At 42.5% G+C, this 26,375-nt stretch overlaps 1 protein-coding gene across 5 annotated transcripts in view; it reads left to right on the forward strand.

Moving 5' to 3' along the window:
* The window catches only part of EBF2 (early B-cell factor 2), a 208,068-nt gene that overhangs the window by 145,493 nt on the left and 36,200 nt on the right, over positions 1-26,375 (forward strand). For 3 of the 5 annotated variants that reach the window (XM_008066843.1, XM_008066842.1, XM_008066844.1), the window contains 4 exons: positions 2,510-2,591; positions 19,061-19,178; positions 20,696-20,826; positions 22,004-22,130. In XM_008066843.1, coding sequence (XP_008065034.1) covers positions 2,510-2,591; positions 19,061-19,178; positions 20,696-20,826; positions 22,004-22,130 — 458 coding nt within the window. Of the gene's footprint in view, positions 1-2,509; positions 2,592-19,060; positions 19,203-20,668; positions 20,827-22,003; positions 22,131-26,375 lie in introns of all 5 variants that reach the window. The other 2 variants (XM_008066841.1, XM_008066840.1) reach the window with 2 other exon arrangements.

A 26,375-nucleotide genomic window follows, 5' to 3' on the forward strand; every position in this document is an offset into this window, starting at 1 on the left:
TGGGGGGTGGGGGGGGGGGGCGGAGTGCCAGAAGACATCGGTAACAGAAAGAGGAAAAAAAACTGGAGATGTCAGTAAACCCTAGAATTTCTTTTAACTAATTTGTAGATCCTTGTATAAAAAAACCCAGGCCATAATTTCTGGTGCTAGCCACTTAGAAGTAGCAGTGCCTTCTTTTGGAAGATACTATATAATGTAAGAGAACTTTCTGCATCTTTCTTTTTCTCTCTACCTGTCTCCCCCCCTTCCTTCCCCCTCCATCCCTCCTTCCGTTTTGTGAACTGAATGCTAAATCCTTAGTGTGCCTGGGGCTGTGTGGGTTACAGACTGCCTTCCAGACAAGCAAAAGAGTCAACCCAGGGTGTTTTCCCTCCAAATCACTGCTAAGGACCTTAATTTAAAATGAATAAAGCCTTTCAGCAGACTCCATGTATCCCTAAATCAATTTGATTTTATGTAAACATTTATCTGTTTTGCACTTTTCCACCTACCCAACCATTCATATGGTAATGCCTTCGTGAACATTAATGTTTTCACCAGATACATTTTGGAGAAGGGGGTGGGTAGGAAAGAGGAAGTATAACGCACACACAACACGTCATAAGGAGTCCAGTTGTGCCAAAACTTTCCCCAAATCGAGGGGTCCATGAGAAGGAGCAGTCAATTTGGGTTTAGTAGGGATAAAATAGAAATTGCTGCTGAGGGTTGGGGGGCAATGTGGACTAGGGGTAGGGGGCTATTGTTTGGACAGACCCCAGTGAGATAAGACAAGTTTCTGGTATCTTCCCAGAGCATCTGCCTGTGATCCAAGTGACCATAGCTAACTCTGCCAGAAATGTACGAATGAAAGACTGTTTCCCCTTCAGGAAATAAAATGTTCAAATTCTGATCAATCTTTACATAAATAAAAGCAGTTCTCCTTTCTAACATACTCTGAGTACGGTGGGGGGGGTGTCAGAGATGTCACTGCCCTTCAGAAAGCAGCGGCTGAAAAGCAGCACAGAACATTTCTCTGCCTCGTCTTTCTGCAGGTACCTCCAAAAAAGACCCCAACACCTCCAGGGCACAGGAAGCAAAGCCTGACCTCCCACCCTCCCTACACACAAGATTGAAAGAGAGAAGTGAAAAGCAGATGTTATAAAATCATGAAAAAATATGTAGCTGTCACTTCCAAATTCACACCCAATCTTATTCATAGATCCGGTCGGGAGCACGTTGCCAAATATTTTTTAGCAAATAGAATAAAAGAGCCTCAAATATAGAAGATACTCAAAAGAGTCAATTCCTCTTCTCCCCTCTTTATCATTTACTGTTTATCTCTTGATTGGGTTTTTTTTTTTAAGTGATAAATACAATTAATTAGAGCACTCTCTAATTCTTTTGTCTGATTGTTACAAAAATAAAAACAAGCAGAAGGTCACGATGAGAGCATTTCACGAACCGTTGCCGTAAAATAGAATTTTTGGAAGCATTGTTGATCTCTCCTTATTTTTGTTGGTAAATCCTGGGGAAAATGTATATCTTTTCCTTTAAAGTTCTAATTCAAGGCATGGATGTGAGAGTTCTGAAGGGACTTTGGGACTGCAGTAAAATTTCGTTGTCATAGTAACAGAAAGAGAAATAGGCCTAGCTCACCTGGGACTTTAGCACTGCAAAAGCTGGATTTTTTTTTAAGGAAAAGGACTCTGCAAGTGAAATAAATGAAAAACTTATTGTATTTTGAAACAAAATTTCAAACATTAACTAGGTGAATTACTGGAAAAAACACTTCTGCCATTTTTTTTTTTTTTGGTTGATGCAGCCATCTGATGAAAGACACCCAATTTTAAAATTGCATATACAGGTCATTTAGGAGAATGTGGGCTGCAGAAAAGATGTCTTACAAATGATAACCTCAAGAGCCTGATTCTGTGTCTTTGTGTTTTCTGGATAATCTGAAGACCGTGTGAAAGGACGTTCACACTTGTTATTAATCACGAGACCTCCAGCGTCTGCCTACGCAGACGGACTTTGCCTTTAGATGGTAACAGCACTTTCTGATTTTGTACACATTGGTTGAAAATGTCAGGCCTCCTTCCTGTGTGAGCATGAAGGCATGTGTGTCAGCTGAGAGCCTCGTGTATAAGGAGCTCTGGGATTCTGGCTCAGGTCCTGCCATTTTTAACCCTGGGCAAGACTTTCTGTACAGCAGGGGTCACTGCTGTGTCTGAAGCCTTTTTTGCAGAACAAGTGCTCTAGAAACTCCGGGGCCGGGTACAAACCAGAGCCCAGCTTGTGAACCACTTAACAATCCCCACAGTGATGGGGAAGGGGGCGCTGGGCTTGGGATTGAAAACATCCAAATTTGCAAATTGCAGAGGGTCTGCCATGTGCCTTCCCAGGCAGGGCAGGTTGAAATTCCCCAGATCTGAAACACAATCGCTTTCCAATCAAATCTAATAGAATGCAGCTAGATTCTCCCTTTAAAAATGTTTACTGAAGAATGTAACACGTTGCTTTCTCTTCACAGATTCTTTTTAAAATTTTTCCTCAAGTGCAATCAGAATTGTTTGAAAACAGCAGGAAACCCAAGGGACATGAGACGGTTTCAGGTAAGGGGCCCTGCAGATCTTTCCTGTTAAATAAGTCATCCTGTTTTCTCTCTCCTTCTCACACTTCTCTCTCCTTATTTTTTTTTTTTTTTTTTTGTCTTAAAAACCATTATTCATGGATAATGTTAACCACACTAAAGATAACTGCGAATGATAGCTCGCATCCGCTAGTGCAGAGGGTTTCTCCATCTTGGAGCGTTTGAGGCGTTCTGCCTCCATTGCCAAAGCCCACAGGGAGAGGCACCAACCCATGCTGGAGATTTGATTTTAAGCCCTCAGGCTGCCCACGGCACACATAGCTGCCCACAGCAGGAACCGTGTTCTTGATATTCCATCACCTTGGGATTTTTCAAAGCAGCTTCTCTGTATTTTCTGCAGGCAACAGCCTCTGCCTTCCCTTTTCCACCGATTAACTATTCAGTGGTCTCTCTCGGAGCCTTCTGGAAGGCAGCAGCCCAAGCAGCCGTGGTCACTTTAAGATCGCAGCATGACAACAAGACCCACGGGACAGTGACCCAGCTGCCTGGCAGTTAAATCTGCCACCGGTTTCATCACCCTTGCCACTGATGTACTGAGGATACGAGCTAATAAAAACAGAGCGAGGCAAAGTGTATCAGGCTGGAGATGAGAGCCCCCTTCCATGGGCTTTGAAGGACCCATATTTAATTCACCAAATGACTTTCCTGCCGCTCCCGCCCCAGCTAAATACATGGCATCCCCTTCTACATAGAAAAACGGAAACCATGTTAAACAATAGTATGTAGGCTTGAGACTTCAAAAAAAAAAAAAAATCCTTGCAGCAACAAGAGAGATGGGGATTATTAGCCTCATGTTTCGGGTGAGGTAAGTGAGGTTCTGGAAGGTTAAATAACTTTGCCCCTAATCACAGCAAGAAAGTGGTAGAACCGGGAGCCGGGAGCTGCGAGGATTTGTTTGATCAAACTCCTTCCACCACAACATGGGCATGCGACATGTTGCAGCTGCTATGTTTATGCCTTTTGCTCTCGCTCTCTCGAAATTCTTAATGATTTTTGCACGAGGAGCAGCACATTTCATGTTGCATCGGACTTCACAAATGATGTGGCAGGTCCTGCCTGTCACTTAGAGGGTGTCTGTGGTTTGGCTAGAGTCAGACAGATGTTTAGCAGCAGAGCCATTCAAGAGTTAATAGTGGAGAGGCGCATGAACAAGGCCACTGAGAGCTACTTTGAAAAAAAAAAAACGATGATTATTATTATTTTTTACCCATATGGTTATCAAACAATCTTGCTGTGACCGGAACATTTTTTAGTTACAAAATTTTGCGCGATTGCCAGTTTCCCTTTAAAAAGTTGAAGCCCTCCTCTCTGGCATGCAGAATCTTCCCCTGTTGTATGATACAAAGACAAAAAGAAAGAAAATCAACCTTCCTGAGGATCAAACAGGAACCTTGCGCACAGTGGAAGTTCACTGTGCTCTCAGTATTCCAAGTAGAAATGGAAATAATTTCAATCCAAAGAAGAATGAAATTCGGAAGAATTCCAAAGTTCCTCAGTGACCAGAGCTTAGCTTCATTTCTGGAAGGAACAGAGGCAGGGAACAGAAGTTGACAGTTTGGATTCTCGTTCTACCCTATTTGCTGCCTGTACTCTTTCAAAGAGTTTGAAATTTGAGAATCCTGTACTCTTTACAAAGGCAAAGTTACGTCTATAGACTGCCTTGTTATTTTATTTCTCCCAAATTTTAGAAATATCTTCTCAAAGCAAATGCAAGCTCATATTTTCTCCATTTCTGTAATTATTTAGAGATTTTCATTGTATCTGAGGTTTTTTATTATAAAGATGTGGGGTACAATTTAGGGTTAGGTACACAAACATTGATTATGCAGGTACCCTTGTTGATGAGATATCTGAGCTTTTAACTGGCCTAGAATAAATACAGATTGTTGATCTCAAAATAATAAGGGAATTCTCACTCTATGTGAAAGTGTTTGACTTTTGTAAGATGAGGGAATTTTTTTTTTTTAAGTGTGTGGCTTCTATGATCATCTTATTTCTTGGGTACAGGTAAGGTCAACTGGTCATTTTTTTTTTTTTTTTTTGCATTTTTTTAATTGAGATAAAAGTCACGTAACATACAGTTTGCCATTTTAACTATTTTAAAGTATACAATTCAATAGTTTTTGTTCATTCACAATGTGGTATAACCATCACCACTATCTAATTCTAGAATATTTCTATCACCCCAAAAAGAAATCTCGTGTCTCCCAGTTCCTGTTTCTTCTCAACCACTGACAACAACAGATTGACTTTCTGTCTCTATAGGTTTGTTCTGGAAAGTCCATACAAAAAGAATCATATAATATGTGACCTTTTGTGTCTGGTTTTTTTCACTTAGCATAATGTTTTCAAGATTCATCTACATAGCAGCATGCGTCAATACATCACTCCTTTTTATGGCTGAATAATATTCCATTGTATGGGTATATCACATTTTGTTTATTCATTATTCAATTAATGGACCCTTGGGTTGTTTCTAATTTTTTTGTTATTATAAATAATGCTGCTGTTAATATTCATAAACAAGTATTTTTGTGAACCTATGTTTTAAATTATCCTGAATATACATCTAAGAGTGGAATTTCTGAGCCATATGGTAACTCTTTCTTTAACTTTTTGAGGAACTGGCAGGCTGTTTTCCACAGTGGCTTCACTATTTTACATTCCTACCAGTAATATATGAAGGTATTGGTTTCTCTAATTCCTTGCCAACACTTGTTTTCCATTTTTAAAAATTCTAGCCTTCCTGTGGGTGTGAAGAGGTATCTCATTGTACCTTTGATTTATGTTTCCCTAGTGACTAATGACGTTGAACATCTTTTCATGTACTTATGGCTCATTTGTATCTTTGGAGAAATGGCTAGTCAAATCCTTGGCCTGATTTTTAGTTGGATTGTTTGTCTTTTTATTGTTGAGTTGTATGGGTTCTTTGTATATTAAGGATACTGAGTCCTTATCAGATATTTGCTTTGCAAATATTTTCTCCCATTCCATGGTTTGTCTTTTCATTTTCTTGATAATGTCCTTTGGTGCACAAAAGAATTGGCAATTTTTATAAGGTATCTGGATTCTACTAAGAATAAAACCTTCCATAAAAACTGTCTCACATGGAGAAGGCTATTAGAAAGAAAGGCTTGACTGTGTGCTATAATGGTCAAGTAAGAAACTTGGATCAGGTTCCAAATATGAAACAAAACCAGAGACAGTAAGTAATCATGGTGGTGAGGAGATGGTAACTTAGGAATTCCTAGAATATATATCTCATTCAGAATGATAGTGGTATTAATTTAAAACCATGTAGACAATTCCTTCAGTTCTCTCATTTTACTATATTATCAAACACAGATTTAATACAAAGGATTCAGTTGTGAGGACTTGACCTGAATGGAATAGAAATATGAAACGTTTCTAACCAGACTGTGAATTCAAATACCTTTCCCTCCTTCCTCCCCCCCTAATTACTCTCTCCTCTTTTCCCTATCCCCCAAACACTGGTAGAATTTGGATTTTTTTTCCCCAAAAAACGATCAAATGAGACCAAAATTATTATATCAAACTTATTTTTGAACCAGAACTAGCCCTGTATTTAACTCAGTTCAACCCCTAAGTATTATAGGACATAAAAATTATTTATTGAAACACAATAGACTCTAACCCCCCCTTTTTTTAGCCCAGACCCCTTTAAGAATCTGATAAAAGTCATAGTCTCTGTCCCAACAAAAAAATTACATTTAAATTTTTAATTAAAAGTTCAGATGTCTCCAGATCTCTTACTACATCTCTTAAGCTTCTTTGGACTCTAGTCTAAAGAAACGAAATTCATTGAACACCTAACAGGCATCATTAATGTAAGTAAGCCCTTAGCAGTGGGGAATCGGTCCATGTAGGATCTTCCCTGGTGGTTTCTCATCCACTCTCTTGGCTTTAAATGACATCTGTCCCTAAATGATTCCTGGATCTATATCCTCAGACTCCACCCTTCTCTGGAGTTGCAGACATAGCTCTACTTCCCTCCTGGGCATCTTCCCTGGGATGACAAATGAGCACATGTTCAAAACGAAACTCAGTACCTGTTCCTTGGTTCATTCCCTCCTATTTCATTGTCAGTGTCGCTTCCTCCTCTTAAGTATCTGTTAAATCCATCTCTGTCTCCTGAAAAACTGTGATAGCCCCTGACTCTACTCTTTTCTCGTCTAACCCATCCTCAGCCTTTAGTACCAGAGTTATCTTTTGAAATATGTCATGGAGATCTACTGTCCATAGGCACAAAGCTCAAAATTTTTTTTTTTTTTTTTTTTGGTCCTGGTCTCACTCTGTCACCCAGGCTGGAGTGCAGTGGCATGATCATAGCTTACCACAACCTTGACCTCCTGGGCTCAGGCGATCCTTCTGCCTCAACCTCTCAAGTAGCTGGGACTACAGGTGCATGCTGCATGCCCAGTTATTTTTAAAACTTTTTTGTAGAGATGAGGTTTCGCTGTATTGCCCAGGCTGGTCTCAAACTCCTGGGCCCAATCAATCTTCCCGGCTGGGCCTCCCATAGTGCTGGGATTATAGGCATGAGCCACAGTGCCAGGCCAAAGCTCAGATTTTTTTTAAGGCATGACTGAGAAAACCACTGAGTATCTGCATACCAGACAGATCTGTCATGTCCATTTCCCAAAGTGCCCATATGCTCACCACCCACCACGCACCCATCACCGATTTCTATTCCATCTTGGAACCTTTCCATGTGTTCAAACCTCTGTCTGAGAAACCCTCCATTCTTCCCCATCCTGTGACTCCCCTTTATGCTTCAAGACCACACCTGAATGTCACCACCTTGATGATGCATTTTCTGACTCTTCCAGGCAGAACTTGTGGCTTCTTCGTGCTGGCACACCCTTCCCCACAGACCTCTACCCTGCCAGTTACATCATCTTGTAGTTCTTGTTTGTTTTTCCAACAGACTGTGTGGTGTTTGAGGGTAATTGGCATAATTTATTTATTTTTGTATTTATCTCCAATGCCTAGCACAATGGTAGGCATGCCGTAGGGCTCAATAAATCATTAAATAAAATTTTAAGAGAGAAGGAAGAAAGAAAGAGAAAAGGAAAAGCTAAGATCTCCAGGGCTCCCAAAGTATCTAAATCCATGGATCATGCATGCGGAAAATCACTTCTGCCCTCCCTGAAATGGAACAATTAGGTGAAACACCCAGATTAACAGCTCAATGAAGGAAAGGAAAAGAAATGTATGTCTCGTTTCAGCTGACAGGCCTGTTAAGACATAATGAACCCCATTCTTTATTTCTCCTGGCATTGTGGGTGAAGGGCAGGCAGTTGTAAAATCCAGAAGAAAACCAAGCCAGGGAAAGCAACTCAAAGTGCATCGTCGTTTCTCACATCCAACTTCTTAAAAAAAACAGAAATGGACAATTTAGGGCGTGTTGTTGTTCATTCACTATCATAGATGGGTCTGCTTCAGTCATAATGAAAACACAGAAGCATTCGTTCATTTATTCATCCACTCACCCAATATTACTGAGGAAATTTGATGTGCCAGGTACTATCCTAGGTGCTGGAGACACAGGAGGGAGCCAATCATTGAATTTCTGCCTGTGAGGGGTTTGCATCCTAGTGGACAGATAAAGAAAATAAATGAGTCGTTTACACAGCTCAGGCCTGCTTTCCCTGTAGTCTCCAAATGACTTTCCTGGAATCCGAGGGCCCCCACACAGTGCCAGTTGTCTTTTGGTGGCCAGTTGGAACTCCACAGCGTGGTCAAGAGTGAACGTTAGTGGAGCTAAATGAGATCCGCCATTACTATAATCGCAAGTGCCGACACTCTTCTGAATAACTTTCAGCACTTTCCACAGCATCATCTAAAATAGGACACAAATGCCAGAAGATCTTTTACTTGAGATTAGGGAGCTCAGAGGCCTGGGTGCCAAGTATTTATTGACCCTCTGCCTCAAAAGGTTATGATAGAAGCCAGGCACAGTGGCTCATGCCTGTAATCCCAGCACTTTGGGAGGCCGAGGTGGGAGGATTGCTTGAGCCCAAGAATTCGAGACCAACCTGGCCAAAATAGCAAGAGCCCACTTCTATGATCATACCACTGCATTCCAGCCTGGGTGACAGACTGAGACTCTGTCTTTTAAATAAATAAGCAAATAAATATAAATAAAAAGATAAAATCACTGCAGATGGCTGGGGTGTTTTTCATCCTGTGGGTAGCTCCAACTTGTACATTAGATCATTCTGGACTTGGTAGCATTCTGGTGCTGGTAGACTTGACATATCTACAACTCCAGTCATTTTCTAAAAAGGTTTTTATTGACACATGCATAATATTTGTGTGTCTCTGTGGGGTAGATGTGATATCTTGTTACATGCATAGACGGTGGAATGATCAAGTTGGGGCATTTGGGGTGTCCATCACCATTTCTAAATATGTGAGAACATTCTAAGCCCTCTCTTCTAGTTGTTTTGAAATGTACAATAAATTGTTGTTGACTCTGGTCACCCTACTTTATTACATTAGAAGGTATTCCTTCTATCTAACTGTATGTTTGTACCCAAATGTTTGTACCTATCAATCAACCTCTTTTTATCCCCCCTAAAATCATTTTTAACAAGTTTCATTCTAACTTAGAGTTTGCTTGTATTTAGGATAAAGATTTTTACCTCCATTTGTTGAACTTTTCAGAAAGACTCTTGAGTGTCACTCACTAAATCATTCCCTTTTAGATTAGGCCCACCAGAATAATCATTTTTAATTTATTCAGTCATGCTAGGGTGAGGACCAAGATACATGCACAGTTTGCACCATCCTTGGCCTCGAGAGATGATGTCAGTAGGTGTGGAAGGACACACACTTTTTTTGTTTTTTGAGCTGGGGTCTCACTGTCGTCCGGGCTGGAGTATAGTGGCACCATCATAGCTCACTGCAGCCTTGACATCCTAGGCTCAGGTGATCTTCCCTCCTCAGCCTCCCGAGTAGCTGGGACGACAGGAGTATACCACCACCACACCCAGCTAATTTTTTTTTTATTTTTTGTAGAGATAAGGTCTCACTGTATTGCCCAGGCTGGTCTCAAACTCCTGGGCTCAAGCAATCCTCCTGCCTCAGCCTCTCAAAGTGCTGGGATTACAGGCCTGAGCCACCATGCCTGGCGGACACTCACATTTCTGGTGGAAAAAAAGTAATTCCTGGGGCCAGGCTGGGAGAGACATCAGTCCTGATTCCAGGTTGCACACAAGCCCAGGATGGACCTGCTGGACGGGCCTCTCGAGGTGCATTTGAAGGCGAGGAGAAAGGGGTTGGAACCTTGTGGAAACATACCTGGCACACCTGTCAGGCCTCTGAAAGTACAGGAAGAAACACAGGGTGGTGGGGAGAAGGGACCTGAAGACACAAAGAGCTGCTGGCTCAGAATAAAGAAAGGAAGGGAGGCCATGTTGGGATGGCCTGATGTCCACGGGGTGGCTGGATCACCAGGGGGCCCTCGCTGCCCTCACCGCAGCGAGCTGGATACGACCACTGCACAAGAACGACGGGGAAATGAGTGTCTTTGACAAAGACACCTAGTCCACACAGCAGGGTGCTCGCCATGAGTCGGTTCTGCTAACCTACCCAAGGACAAAGGCCACGGCTACTCATGTCTTGGAACGTGGCCAAGATCCATCCAGCAACCCCTTATGATTTTGAAACCCCCAGCTCTTATATAAAACTTTTTAATGGCACCACCATCTATTTTCCTTAAATAATCATAAAAAAAAATGTTGAATGTTTCTCTCACACCCATTGAAGAGGGAAATGAGAGTTTAAATTAACTCCAAATGGTACAAATTTAATACAACTCCAGCTGCCTACATGTTTCTTCGGTTCAAATCTTCCCGAGCGAGAGCTGTTCCAGCTGCTCTGTGATCTCATTCCCCATTTGAAATTTGCTGTGCTACTGAGCAGCAGTTTTAAAGCACATAATGAAAATCATTTGACTTATGGCCCCTCTGATCAACAGGTGAGTCCATTATCTGGTGGTAAAACAAACCAGATAGTCCAAGTTAAGAAATCGTAATTATCTGTTTGGAGTCGGGAAGAGACCTCTGAGGGGCAGAGGGTCTTCCCACAGTCCAATGTTTTAAGCTCGGGGAAGGTCCTGGGGTTACTTCAAGCTTTTCTCTGACGCTGTAACCTCCCGCCGCCCTCTCCCCTCTGATTTTTGGTATCTCGAAAGGGGATAAGAAGCAGGATGACGAAAAAGTTTGACTGACTCACATAGGAAATGTGTTTTGAGTTCTTTGTGGAGGAAAAAAGAAAGGATGTGAAAACAGGTAGTTGCCCAAATGACTTTGGGGAGAAGATAGGTTAGACTTCAGTTAGCTGGAAACAAAGTCTAAAAACACAAATATTTTAGGAGACTCTACTTTGGATACTAAAGCCTACCCTTGAATCCATTCCAGAGCATTCCTATGCAGAACCTCCTGGAAAGCAAAGCGTTCTTAGTTCTGCAATAAGAGAGCATAGTTCTGGCTGGGCGCAGTGGCTCAAGCCTGTAATGCCAGCATTTTAGGAGGCCGAGGCGAGAGGATTGCCTAAGCTCAGGGGTTTGAGACCAGCTTGGGTAACTTGGCGAGACCTCATCTCTACAATAAATCAAAAAATAAGGGCAACCCCTTGGGTCTCCTCCCACTCTGGGAGCTTTTCTGTCTTCTCAATAAATCCTGTTTTCTCACCTTCCAAATAATAATAATAATAATAATAAGCCAGGCGTGGTGGCACACACCTGTGGTCCCCACTACTTGCAAGGCTGAGGCAGAAGGATCACCTGAGCCCAGTAGGTCGAGGCTACAGTGGCCATGAGCATGCCACTGTACTCCAGTCTGGGCAACAGAGTGAGACTCTGACTTAAAAAAAAAAAGGAGAGAGAGAGCATAGCTCCTCAGCTGCTTCTAGGGCCTATGTGCTCCTGATTTTTGATAGACCACAGGTGATTCATAAGGTCCCTGGGGAATAAAGTTTGGTGGATGAAAATGCCTGACCCAAACAAAGAACTACATCAAATATGCTATGCCTCCCCTGTGGCTCCCAAAACTTTTGCTAGTAAAACATGCCCTTGACCATAACAATCCCACTTAGCACGCATTTTAGATAGGAAAAACAATGGGTTCAATGGAATAAAATGAGGTTGGGTGGAAGTAGCAAGTATCAGTGGCCTTTGAGATGAAGGGACATCCACTGTGGTAAAAGCAGATGGAAGATCTCCAGGCCCCTTGACGACACGAAAAGCTGATTTTGAAAACTTTCCACTTGATTTCCTTACTTTTTCCAATGGGATTTTAAAAAGCAAGTTCTAGAAGGTGTTCACCCTAAATTTGTCAAAATATGTCATTGGAGAGCTCTTGAGTATACTATTCCTCTTATGCCAATGCGAGTTTTTTTTAAGTCCCAGAATAATCATTTTAGTAATCTCAAGTTGTATCACTCAGTTTCCCCCGCAATTCTTCAAGACCTATCGCCAATCTCACTACCTTGATGAAAATGTCTAGGACTGCTTTCAAGTCAGGGGGATTCTTCCCACCTTGGGCCCCTAGAAGATACAATGGCCACACAGTTTAGTCCTCAGTGGTATATAGTAATATTTTCTGGTGATGTCTGGTGTTTGTTATACTTCATCGACTCCATGGTGAGCTCCTTGAGGCAGTGACGATGTCTTCTGGAAGCCGCCATTGCATGTAGCAGAGTGCCTGGGAATCTCGATAAATACCTGATGACTAATGGAATCATAGTGCTGGCTGGTTCCTTAAGAAACTATCTTTTCGGGAATTGTGTCATTAACGCCACAGTTCCCACTCCCTTGGTGTGAACACTCCAGTATGCCCACATCTGTCTCTATGGCAGTCAACTTTGTGTTCTCCTGTCTAGGGCTGGATACTTAACTGAACAGAAAATTTAGCCTGAGGGAACATGAAACAGCTAAGGCTAAGAATTCTGGCAATTCCTTTTTTAAAAAATGACAAAATCCATGCTTGCGGTGTAGGTGTTTAAAGGTAATTTTGGAGACTCTGGAGTCTAGTAACAAAAAAGAATCTGGGCTTTAAATCTGGTTTGAATATATGATGTGTGCCAAGAATAAAGTGGTAGGAAAAACAAATTGCAGTAGCCAATTTGTTTGTTGTTAGCCTGGGTTGAGTTAATAGAGGGTTAGACAATATTACTTCATTAGATTCACCTTGTCCAGTATGAGAATTAGGCAGCATATGAAAACTCAGCGTGTATTTCTTCTCACGATATGGACTTCCAGCTTGGTTGCCCACCATAGCCAGAAGTCTGCCTTGATTTTCTCTGTCCCTTTAATGGTCTCGGGGTCCCTTTCCTCCTTCCACAGGTGGAAAATAAAATCCCACATAACAGTTATGCTTTGGGAAAGCTGAAATAACATATAGGGCAACTGAACAGTTATAAGGAAAAAGCACATCATGAATTTAATTCCATTTCCAGATGTAAAATGTCATAAAGAATTTTTTTTCCATACTTGGCCAAATACGAGGAATTTTTGAGACCATTTTATTTAGCTGGTTGTACGCATGTTCATAAGTATGGTATCAGAGAGTCTTCAATGTTGAGTGTGCTATAAATGCTCCGTGTTATAGCTTTACCGAGATTAGACTACCAAAGGCCCCACATTCAGCTAGGAGTTAGCTGATCCTCATTGAAATGGTGGGGAACTCTGTCTAACTAGTGGTGGAATTTGGGTGTTTTCAAAGCAAGATCTCCAGTCCATATGGGAGGTTTCTAACCAATGTAATTATTCTCCAGTGACCACAGACACTGGAATTGTCATCTGTTTCAAGGAGCAGATCATTTGGTCAATTCTACACATTCTTCATTTTGACTTTTTTTTTTCTTTCAGCCTCCCCGTGTGAGACTTTGGGGTCTTTGTAGGAACACCTGGGTATGAGTGGGATAAGGATAGCTGGGAGGAGGACCATTCCTTTGACTTATGGGACTCAACTAAGTTGTCCAGTGAGAACTTTGAGAGGGATACACGTTCTTAAAAAAGCACACACGAACGTGTGATGTTCTAAAATGCCAAGGACATTTCAGGGTAAGGTGTAAAAATAACCCAAGGGTGAGAATAAGGCAGTCTGGTAAGAGTCTTTAGGTCACATGCTATCATTCTGATACCAAAGAAACACCTCTTCTGTTGGAAAATTAGCTGTTCAAGCAGATTAACGGATGTGTTCACCTGAAGGGTAACTCCCACGGTGGGCTTTTATGAGCAGGAAAGAGCTCTTTACAACTCAGCTCCTGCTTTGTATAAATTATTGGAGTGAGGAACGTGGGGGAACTTTTGGGTCATGAGAAGAAAGGTAGAATTTGAGAAAACCAATCAGTTTTCTCGAGTGCTGACATATTTGTACATTTCGTTCTTAAAATTTTCTTGTATTTTTCAAGAGGAGATAGAGGCTTTTTACTTATGTTTCTGCTTCTGTATAACCAACTAACACTGCCTTATAATTAAATGATTCGAAACAAGACCTCCCACCATCGCCCTCCAATCGGTCTATGTTTATTAAGCTAGCGTCACCAAAAATTAGAGATCATATCAAAGCAAAAATAAGGAATGGCAAAAAGTGAAAACTATTTTCACTTTTTAAAAAATGCAAATAATTTTAGTTGGTCCCGACTTCTCTTTCTTCTCTAACCCTGGCTTGAAGGAATCTTGTCATAAATAAGTCGGTTGCTGCTTTTGTGTTGAGGTGAAATACACCAGTTGAGAAGTGCTACCGTCCACCGTGACTTAGTTTTCAGATCTGCAGACTTTTCTATCAGAGCTTTGAGCTGAAATACAGATATATCAACTCTGAGAAATAAATGAAAACTGTCATCGGTGTCAGCAGCAGAAACTGGGGGTCCATCCCACACAAATTATGGACATCTGTATTCCTAATTGGCATTCTTTAGGGCCATGCCAGCAGACTGGCAGTGCCAAGAGTGCCTGACAGCCTTAGAAAAAGCAAGGTATCGGGTCTAGGTGACAGGAGACATTGATGAGGCATATGGGATACTCTCCAGATGTGTGTTATCATGCTGGCAATTTTTAGTCTCGGGCACTGCCGAATGGCACCTTTTATCCTTACTAAATGGGCTGCTTTTAGAGCAGATCAGTGTGTGATGTTAGGAAAACAAGTGGTATTGATGGTTAGATGATCAGAAGACCGTGGGCAAAGATGCATACAAATAGTTAACAAGGTAATGGTAAGAAATGTTGACCTTGATTTGTTTAGCTAAGATGTAAAGATTTTTGAAGGTCAAAGGTGTCCTTGTGTAGTGTTTTGGAGTCTAACTGTGCCTGACCCTCTAACATTAAGCTGCTGTGGCCTGCAGTTTTGAAGAGCAAACCAAACCAGGGAGAGAGCGAGAAGGGGGAGAGAACAGGAAATGGAGTGAGGTGTTTCAGGAAGTTGTCAGGGGTTGACTGATTGATTCCAGATGGGAAGGGTCAGCCTTCGTGACCCAGGAAATACTCACTAGGGGAAAGAAGTTGGCTTGTGGAAGGGGAAGGCCTGGGAGTGAGATGATGTTGGAATGCACATTCCACTTTCTTTAGTCCTAAAACATTCAGAAATTTTAACTTCCCCGAATAGAAGGATATCAGTGTTGTCATCATTTATCAGAAAATGGTGAAGGAAGTTAAATTTGAAACTTTGACTGTACCCAATGTCTCTTCACTGCGTGGCGTTCCTTTCTCTAAAAGTAGAAAGAAGGTATGTAAAAGTCAGTATCTGAATGCGCGTCTCTGTGCATAGGAACAACGACCAAACACATCTGATGTCGTGTTGCAGAGTTTGTGAATTAAGCCCATTATGTCTTGCAAATTCAGTCGAATTGGCAGGTTCTTCCAGCTACCTCGCTGTCTCAGGTATTTGGAGTATTAAAAGCTGGAACTTGCCTCATATCTACATGTACACAAGCACACGCACATACATTTGGACGTAATTTAAAATCTTGTAATAAATTTTGCAGACACTGAAATAATTCAGGTTAATTCCCTTGCTGTCATGAGAGGCCAGTGCGAGCCAGCGAGAGATTAAAATTTATTTCCATTGTTAATAGAAAATAATGAAGTGCATCTGAACCATCAGGGTATGTCATTCGGGAAATGTTCACTTTGGAACTAAGTCTCACTCCACCCAAATGGACAATGATGAAGTCAGCTGGCTCGCAAAAGCCCCATCTTTTGTGGCAGGAATGCATGAGTAGTATTAATGGACAGCATGACAAGAAGCTTGTGGAATGAATTAAAGCAGCCTCAGAGAGAAGGTTCTTTACATCCATGTGAGTCCGCAGACAGGGCTCAGATCGCTCACTAACAGAGCCCAAAGCACCATCTTTTTGTTGTGTTTCGTTTTGTTTTTCCAGAGGTGACAGTTATGTTTTTGAAAGTACACGCACACATATAGTTTGTAAAAGGGGGTTAAGCCTTTCTTCTCTCCCTTCTTTTATTATTTTTGGAGGGTAAGAGTGTGCAGCCTTTACATTTTGACTTAACTGTGTGGCTATGAGGCTCCATCTTTCCCTTCAACTGTGATGTGATCTTGTGCTTTGCTGGGATCGCCCTGATAAGTGCATGAGCCTCCATACACTTGCGGAGGGTGATGGATGCCTCTGTCTTATGGTTGCTGCCATGTGATAGGAACTTTCTGGAAGGACATTTCCTAGAGTCTAACATGTTAACATGGACACAATTGAAAACAGACTCAGAGCTAGATAGGTTGCACCCCTGGATTGTGAGCAATTATACTGATATTTTCTGGATGACATCTGAGTTTCCTTTAAGTGCATTGTTTGAAACCCCAGGACCTGTCATTATACCTGACACTTGGGAGAAGCTCAGTGAATTATCTGTAGGATTGGAGGATTAAAACTTACAACGTCCATGTAAAATTTCACGTATGCTCCCACTTCATCTGTGGCGTGAGACTCGACTTATGGGCTTTAGGGATTTTCTGAAACCTATTACATTGAAAAAACATGCAGAAAAAATTTTAAAGATGCCACTTAAAAACTGTCTTTAGTGTAAAACGAAATCGGGAGTGTGGTCTTGGTGATAGTGGGCGTAGGAACGTCTAGAAAGGAACACAAGATAACTTCCTAGAAAGATGGAAATCCTCTCTAACCTGATCATGGTGCAAGTTATACAGCTAGGAGGTGTGCATTTCAATGTATGCAAATTTTACCTACAAAAAAACCCCAAGTCCGTGATCATTGTCATTATCAAGGAAGGGATGGAGTGTGGTTCAGTATAGTTGTGGTTTCACTTTTCAAGGTCTCAGTTACCCATAGTGCAGTACAATAAGGTATTTTGAGAGACAGAGAAAGAGAGACCATATTCACCTACCTTTGTAACGATATAGTGATGCCATTATTCTATTTTATTAATAGATACTATTGTGAATCTCTTACTGTGCCTAATTTATAAGTTAAGCTATATTGTGAGCATTTATAGACAGGAAAAAGCATAGTGTATGTGGGGTTCAGTACTATCCACAGTTTTAGGCATCCACTGGGAGTCTCGGAACTTATCCCTTGAAGATAAGGGGAGACAACTGTAGATGAAATTAGATTGGCAGTATTTTGACAATTTGAAGCTGGAGGACAAGTACTGGGGATATGTTTTGCTATTCTGTTTGTTTGCTTGAAGTTATTTATAATAAAAAGTTTTTAAAATACTAATATAACTCTATCACATTAAGAGGTAAGACAGGGTCAATGTTACCACCTCCCCAACTTTGTCTAGGAAGTAAAGAAAAATGGCCGGACAATTGTGAATAGAATATCAACCAATTTAGTTTGTGGGTAGGCAAGAAGCATCATTTTTAAACACAACTCATCATTATGTATCAATTCAGTGTTCTCCCTCAACAGGTCTGTACACATGTCTGAATATGTCCGTAACTCCTTCCAAAAGAAATAATTGCCATGCACAACTGAGACGAGCTGAGAGGTACACTCACAATCAGGATGGCTCATCTTCCTGGGACCTATAAGTTGGTGGTAGATTTGCCCAGGTCCACTTTCTTCTGCCAGGCTTGGCTGGCCTTTGCTGATCTCCATGCCCCTGATCTACAGCAGACATGGTGGAACTCAATCCAGTACTGTTCTGTGTGCTGCTTGTTTCACGTGTTTACTGTGCTTCTCTAGCCTGAAAGTAAGCTCTCTGTGGGTAGGAGCCAGGCCTTGTAACTGTTGGTAACTACCCTCATGTCCCCCTTTCGAGAACCTTCTCCAGAGCTTAGACCATGGGAGAATCGTGATGAGTAATGTCATCTGTCTTCACAAGGTAGATGAGGCAATTAGGATGTGGACTCGTCCCAATTTGGCATGCACCAAGTGCTGTGCTAGGTGCTTTACATTTTCCAGGTGGAGTATTTCTTATTCGAAATGCTTGGGACCAGAAGTGTTTTTGAATTTTGGACTTTTTTGGACTTTGGAATATTTGCATTGCATACTTATCAGTCGAACACCCTTAAGCCCCAAATCCAAAGTGCTGCAACGAGCATTTCCTTTGAGAGTCGTGGGCATTCAGAAAGTTTTGGGTTTTAGAGCATTGCAGATTTTTGGATTGGGAATGCTCAACCCGTATCTCTTTTTATTTGAACTATATCTCATTCAGCTCTGTGAGATGAGCATGGTTTTTTATGTTTTACAGTTAAGAAAAAAACAGAGATTGGAAAGGTTAAGTAATCAGTCTATAGTTACAACTTAAGGAACAGCAGACCTGAGATTTGAATTCAGTTCTCTTGGACTCCAAGTCCAGGTTCTTCCAACGCCCCATGCCACCTATTCCCTCTTCTCTGGTTGGACACTACACATCCTATGTTTTCAACACTGAATTCCAGCAACCTTGTCTTCTCTGACACTGCAATCTAGTGGGCTAGTGAGTAGAGACACCACAGACAATTCACCAGCCAGCATCTCCACGTCCAGCATGATGTTAGGACATGTCTGAAGCGTAAAAAACCATTCCCTAGCTTGGAGAAGTGACCTTCCAGCTGGTATTTAGATCTTAACTTCTAGATGACACACAATCAGCTTCCTGCGGTGGAGGTTCTGCTGGGAATAATTGTCCAAGTCTTTTGAAAGAGAACTAGGTTTCTGGAACCAGCAGGCAGATGCCAGTTTCCCCACTTTGTTACGTGGGCATAGTTTGGACACAAGAGCATGACAATGCCTGGGTGAAGGGCCTCCCCTTTTTCTGTAAATTCTACCATAACTACAGGAGGAGGAAAACCTGTGGAGGTGTCGAGAACATAACCCATCCTAAGTTCTGTCCTGTGTCTCATTTGCCATATGGAATTGTGGCAAAACAGAATTTTGGTGTATTTGCTACCTCCTATGAAACTAATGCTGCTACCCCCTCTTTTTACTTTAAATATGCAGGTTGTGTTGTCAACAACGGTGAACGTGGATGGACACGTCCTGGCTGTTTCTGACAACATGTTTGTTCATAACAACTCTAAGCATGGACGGAGAGCGCGAAGACTCGACCCATCGGAAGGTAGGGCTGTCTGCGTTGAGCGTGGTGGATGCATGGAGTTCTCCAAGCGTTTCCTTGTTTGAAATGCGCATGTATGCCTCAGAGTCAGAGCAGATAAAGGACACAACATCATGTGAGTTTTTAAGTGAAGTTGTAAACACAGACTCCAGCCTGCCCTGCTGTAAGCCCACACGTCTCCCAGCCAGTGCTAAGTCCTAGGGCCGTCCAGTCTCCCATGCAGTTCTGTGTTTTTCTTTTTGCAGGACGAGTATTTCAGGCAAATGTAGGCCTATGACATCTTAGTTAAACAGGAACATTACAGTGCCAGACATGTATGAATAAGTGTCAGATGTGCCCTTAAACAGATTGTGGGCAAAACAAAACAATGTGCAGAATGAAACTGACACTAATTGATTTTTGTTTGCTTGGACAAGAAGAAATCATGGTCTGCTCTGGATAGTTTTCCAAGTGCATTAAAGTAATTAGAAATCCCGGTAACTGTTCAACTTCAAGTTGTCCAAAAAATTAAAGTATGTCGATGAAGATAACTGACAAACCTAAGTAAGTTCCATTTTAGTTATTCCTCTTCCTTCCGCACTGCCCGATTCACTGGTGTAGGAAGACCTTATAATATAGAATGAATGGTCAAATTAGGCTACTATTTTAGTGTGATGTTTTGCTATATACTACCCACCCCACCCCCACCCCAACTCAGACCTGAAAATGTATCTTGTATCATTTTAAATAGGAATTAATGAACTGAAAGAAAATGATTGAATCAGTAAAGAATTTGGAGTGGTGTTAATTCTCCCACAGTGGGCACTGAAAGGGGAGAAGAAAATCCCAGAGTTCAGAACTAGGAACCCATCCAGTTTCTTTTGACTGATTGGATGTGATTGACTGGCTGTTCAAAGGGGGCTCATGTTTTTGGAGTCCTGCCAAAGTTCTCCTCCACCTTTGACCCTGTCAACTTTGGAAATGGAGTGATGGATTGACTTTAGTTATGGCCTGAAAACCATATTGGGTTCCTGTTGGGATGGAAAGTCCAGAGGCCTGGAACATATGGAAGAAGAGGGAAAAAATCCTTCCTACAGAGTTTGGAAAGTGATTAGAAATTGTCTCTTGATAGAACTGAAAATAAAAAGTTCTTCAGTTACGATAGATTTTGCTTTCTCCTTCTCTCCCTCTAGCACATTAACGGGCCTTGTAAATCTTGACATCTTGGGGCAGAGGAGGTGGGGAGAGAAAAGGGATTTACACATTTCCAGTGTGATCAACTTATAAAAATATAAGCAAAAACAACAGAGTTTTAAAAACACCCTTTGCACAATTAGCTAAGTGTTTCACTTTTGTGTACATCACGGCCAACTCATTAGGCTTTAATGACTTGGTGAAAACCCACAACCAATTAGGGTATGATGGCGAGTCAAAACTTAGACTTCTTGAAATGACCCACAGCTTTAGAGAGCAGTCCATCCCCCAAACTCCTCACTGCAGCCATCTAAGGACAGACCTGACTTTATTTCCCATCTTCCCAGCGACCCCCTGCATCAAAGCCATTAGCCCGAGCGAAGGCTGGACCACAGGAGGTGCCATGGTCATCATCATTGGCGACAACTTCTTTGATGGTCTCCAAGTGGTGTTTGGGACCATGCTTGTATGGAGCGAGGTAGGCGATTTGCTTCCCTGGTTTCCTTTGGCCCAACTATCGCTCTGACCTGAGGAAACTAGTCATTCCTGGACCACACTTGATCGAGTACCTACCATGAGCCAAGGATCAAAGGACACGGAAGTCATACAAATTGTGGGAATGAAACCTTTAAAAAAGATCAATTTGCGTTATTACTTAAAATCACGAAACATTATAAATGGTCTAGATATTAAATAATAGGAGGATGGTCAAAATAAATGATGGAATATGACTCTACCATTAAAAATTATGTTTTGAGGCTGGATGCGGTGGCTCAGCCTGTCATCCCAGCACTTTGGGAGGCTGAGGCGAGAGGATTGCCTGAGACCGGGGGTTCAAGGCCAGCCTTGGCAAGTTGGTGAGACCTCGTCTCTACAATAAATCAAAAAATAAGCTGGACGTGGTAGCGCACACCTGTGATTCCAGCTACTTAGAAGGCTGAGGCGGAAGGATCACCTAAGCCCAGCAGGTCGAGGCTGTGGTAGCCGTGAGCATGCCACTTTACTCCAGCCTAGGTGACAGAGTGAGACTCCAACTAAAAAAAAAATTTTGTTTTGAAAAAATTTGAATGACTCAGGAGAAAGAGATAGGCTTATGCTATCATGCTAAATGGAAAAAATCAGTACAGCAGTGCCCATGAATGTAAAATCTAATCATGTAACACACATCCATAGAAAAGTACTAGAAACACACCATATATTAATCTTGACTGTCTCTGCAATGTTCATATTTTTCTTTTTATTTTTCTGTAATTTCCAAATTTTCTAAATGAGATATGTTCTTATTTTTGTAATCATATAATACACATTACAAAAAGATAAGGGTTGGAGCTAAGTTGAGCTCGGCAAAATCAATACTTGAAGTCACAATCCTTATAGGAATTCGGTGGTGGGAATGATTCCAGGGGTGGGTAGCCAGAGGTAGCAGGGACTTGAGCTGGACTTGTAGGAAGGAAAGGACCTAGGCAGTTTGGGTTGAGAGGAAATTCCAGGGTGAGAGAAAGAGGTGAGAGGCACAGAGACAGGGCTGGCCGTTCAATGCATTTGGAGTGCCGTGGCTACTCTGATCAGACTAGAGCAGAGATAAGCCCCAGGGGAGAAGAAGGAGGAATGGCTTGTCTAATGGGTGTTTTATTTTCCTGCCTGTTCATCCTCAGCTAATAACCCCTCATGCCATCAGAGTGCAGACTCCACCTCGACACATTCCCGGCGTCGTGGAGGTGACATTATCTTATAAATCCAAACAGTTCTGCAAAGGAGCCCCGGGAAGGTTCATTTACACAGGTAGGTGAGAGAAGGATTCTGGGGAGGCTGGTGTCTGGTTCTCCTTTACTGTAGTTCCTGCCTCTCTGCTATATAATCATCCTAATGTTTCTAGGTCTTTCTACTAGTTTGGAAAGAGCAGACTGAGTGATAGACATTGAATGAGAGAAGTCTAGTCTCAATTCTAAATTTGTATTCTACTTTAAGGCACTTCTGCATGGTCTGGGAGATGAGCATGACAGCTTATTTTCGGAATACACCTTTACAAATTTAACTTTGGTAGCGCATGCCTGTAATTCCGGTTACTTGGAAGGCTGAGACAGAAGGATCGCTGGAGCCCAGCAGGTCGAGGCTGCGGTGGCCGGGAGCGGCCACTGCACTCCAGTCTGGGAGACAGAGGGAGACTCCAACTCAAAAAAAAAAACAAATGATTAAGATGGTACATTCTTTGGTATGTGTACTTTACCACCGTGTTTAAAAAAATAAAGAAAAAAGAGACCCTGTAAGAGTTTTTAGACTTGATTTGACAAGAAATAAAAAGACATTGAGGATTTCTGTGCAAGGAAGAGTAACTCAAAGGTGTTATCTTAGGAAAAAGGAACGATGTTGATCTAAAAACTGAGTCAGTTGGGGAACAGCCAAAGGCAGGGAGCTCGACAAGGGTGATGTACTTTGAAAGAGAAAATAAGAGGTGTGGAAAAAGAAAGAAAGAAACCAAGAAAATATAGCAAGCATATTACACATTTTTAATAACATTATTTTATATATATTATATTCTCTCATTTGGATTCAGATTCCTGCTCTTGTTAAAGTGTAAATGTCTGGTTAGCCATCAATTAGGAGTAGATGGAAGTCAGTTACTTTTACGTATATTTATTTAAATTTTGTGTGTGAATTTTCTCTCCTGAGAGAAGCACATCTCAGGGGTTATTTCTTGTGGATCTGTGGAAGATTCTATTGCAGCCACAATAAAAAAGTTACTGTTCTAGTTCCCAAAGGGACACAGTCCATTCATTCACTCACACTAGTATTTATTACATGCACAGTTCTAGGCTCAGACATGCAGACGTGAGTGAGGTAAAGTCCCCCATCTTAACAAAGCTTATATGACAGAAGGGGAGACAGGCAACCAAGAAAACAAATATTATTTCAGACAGTGAGAAGTAAGAGGAGAGTGAGGGAGCATTGGTCATGGTGATCAGGGTGGCCTCTCTCAGTAGGGAACTTCAGGACTCTGAGCAGATATTGAATCCCAGGAAGGGGCCAGCTGTGGAAATCTGTCCCCCTTTCCTCCATATCCCTTGATCCTCTTCTCTTGCACCATTCCCATCACCTTCTCTCTGTCCCAGGGACTCCTCAGGGCTGCGTTTTCTGTTTGGTTGACTGGTATTCGCTGAAACAGACTCTAGAAGTCCATGACTCTATGGGGGTGCATCCCAGGCAGAGAACACGGGAAGATGGCAGCCCGAGAAGTGGGAAGGAGCTTGGTGCCATTGGGGAAGAGCGAGAATGCCCATGTGGCTGGAGTACAGTCGGTGGGGCAAAGGGGCATGGGGAACGAGTGGGAGAGGCAGGCAGGGCAAGGGGTTGGGATGGGAAGACATGGAGGGTGACGGGCAATGGAGCCATCGGCATCTGGGCAGGACTGAAAGCCTGGGGCTGGATGAGCTCGCCACGGAAGGAGGTCTAGCTACAAGGTGGAAGAAATCTCAATACGCCACCTCGGGAACACCAGCGTGGCGGGTTCAGGATGGTTTGGGGGGACCTGTGAGGGAGCTGAGAGGGAAGGGTCAGGGTAGGAGGGAACCAGGCCAGGTGAAGAACGGGTCTCATTCCAGGGCGCTTTCCGCATGTAGGGCTTCTGGCATCCTTGGTGTTTCAGGCACCCCCGGACATGGATGATGGAGCTAGCCTATGAGGAGACAGGCGGGTATAAGAGCAAGCACATTGCAACCAGGCTTTAATTCTCTGCAGGAGTAAAGAATGAGCTCAATACTCAGTAGGGCTACGTGTGTCAACTTCCTCTAAAGGCAGAGATTCTTGCCCTTGGCTGCGCTTTAGATAGTCCATGCCCACGTCAGACCCCAGACCAATTAGAGACCCATTAGATACACATCTCTGAAGGTAAGACTCAGGTATCAATGCAATCCAGATATTCACTCAACAAACATGTGCTGAAAATTACACTCAAGTAGCAAAAGCCATAATGGAAGCATGCCTCCAGCAGCTTACAGCTTTTAGATGACAGTAATTAGATTCATTCTCTAAAGAGTAAACAAAAAATAAGACATATAAAAGCAAAAAAGGTTATAGGGGGCGCTGAGCAGGGAGTGATTAATTTTGAAGAATCAGGGCAGACTTCCCAGAGGAGGTAGCAACAGAGTGACATTTTTCAAAGCAAAATAGGAACTTCCCAGACAGAATGGAGGGGGCTGTGGCCTACAGATCTTGGAAACACAGTGCCAAGGAAATTCAAAGAACTTTAGAGATGAAGAGACTTTGAAGATCATCCGGGTCAAAGTCTCTCTTTTGCAGAAGAGAAAATTGAGACCCGGGGAGAAGTGACTCACTTGTAACTGCCCGTTGAATGAAAGGTAGGGTCAGGACAGAGATTCAGGCCTCTGGCCATCCTGCTTAGGGTCTCTGTTCAGCAATTGGTGTCATCCAGTAGCTTTCTTTTCTTGTGTGCTGAGACATTCATGGGGTTTTCACAAAACATGTTTTTATAGAGCATATGTACTGTGTGCAATGTTGTGGTAGGGGCTGGGTCTGTTGGAGACAGGACAAAGCAGTGTCTCCCACCTTCTTAGACATAATGACGTGGTAATGCTCTTGGAGTTAGACTGCCTGGATTCACAGCATGGCTTGCCTCTAGTACTGTTCTTAAATCTTGAACAGATGGCTTAACCTCTTTTCCTCATCTGTAAAATGGGCTGCCTGCCTCTCTGAGCCGAGGCGAGGACTAAATGATACAGTGCATGGCAACCGAGGTGGGCTGGTAAAGGTTTAACAGCCAGTTTTCCAGGAAGAAGGGGATTAGAAAAAAATAAAAAGAGCATGAGTTTGTAGCATTTACTGATTTCCGTGGTGCAAATGACTCCCTCCGTGACTAATTTTAAGCTACCCATGTAACATCAACTGGCTCACAGAGTTCCTGAAAATTTAACGCTTACACGCTGATAAAGCCAGATATAGCACAAGTCTGCATGGAAAATACCTGGGATAGAGAGTGGAGAAAATGACCCTTATCTTATTCTTCAAAAAGTATTTATTATAAATATTATTATTATCAGTGTTGTTGTCTTGAAGTCTGAGTTGACGGGGGGAAGGATCACCTGAGACCAGAAGGTCGAGACCGCCATGAGCCGTGATTATGCCACTGCACTCCAGGCGGGGTGACAGAGACCCTGACTCAAATAAAAAATTTTTTAAATATAAAAATGAAAAATAAATTTTCACACGTCAAGATGTCAGGCATTAAATCAGAAGGGAAAGGACAAACTGGGAATGCATTTACTCTGTATGACACATCAGCCCACGTATAAATAGATTCTGGAAACTACAAAAGGTGGGAGGGCAAGATGACGGTGCAGATTGAAAAAATTACCTATCGGGTATAGTGTTCACTATTTCAGTGACAGGTTCACTAAAAGCCCAGACTTCACCACTTCGCAATATATGCGTGTAAGAAATCTGTACTTCTATTAAAAAAAAGTTTTTTTCTGAGTTGCAGTCTCACTTGTCGCCCAGGCTGGAGTGCAGTGGCACACTCACGGCCATCCCAGCATCGACCCACTGGGCTCAGGCGATCCTTTTGCCTCAGCCTTCCAAGGAGCCAGAACTACAGGCGTGGGCTACCACGCCTGGCTAAGTTTTGATTTTATTGAACAAGGAATTGCACATGTGATAAGTGCTGAAAAGGAGCTATCTAGGATGTTGGGGCTCTATGCCGAGGGAATCAAACCTTCTCAAACTGAGGTGATGGGGAGGACTTAGGATAGACAGAGGAAACAGTATGCAAAGGCCCTGGGGTGGGAAAGAGCAGGGGATGTATTTTATGGCCCCTATGAACAGGGCAGAAAGAAGAGGCTGGCTTCAAGCTGGAAGGGAGGGCAGGGGCCAGGTCACATCAAGGCCTGTTTTTTCAGCTCTTCCCCAGGTGCCATAGGGAGCTATGGGACTACTGCCATGGTCAGATTGGCCTTTTGAAGAGTTGTTCTGGCCGCAGGGCCAGAGAATGACTTGGAAGCCAGAGTGGATGCAGGG

The sequence above is a fragment of the Carlito syrichta genome, unplaced genomic scaffold, assembly GCF_000164805.1.
Source record: "Carlito syrichta isolate Samal-C Ts95f unplaced genomic scaffold, Tarsius_syrichta-2.0.1 Scaffold309144, whole genome shotgun sequence".
NCBI classification, from domain to species: Eukaryota; Metazoa; Chordata; class Mammalia; order Primates; family Tarsiidae; genus Carlito; species Carlito syrichta.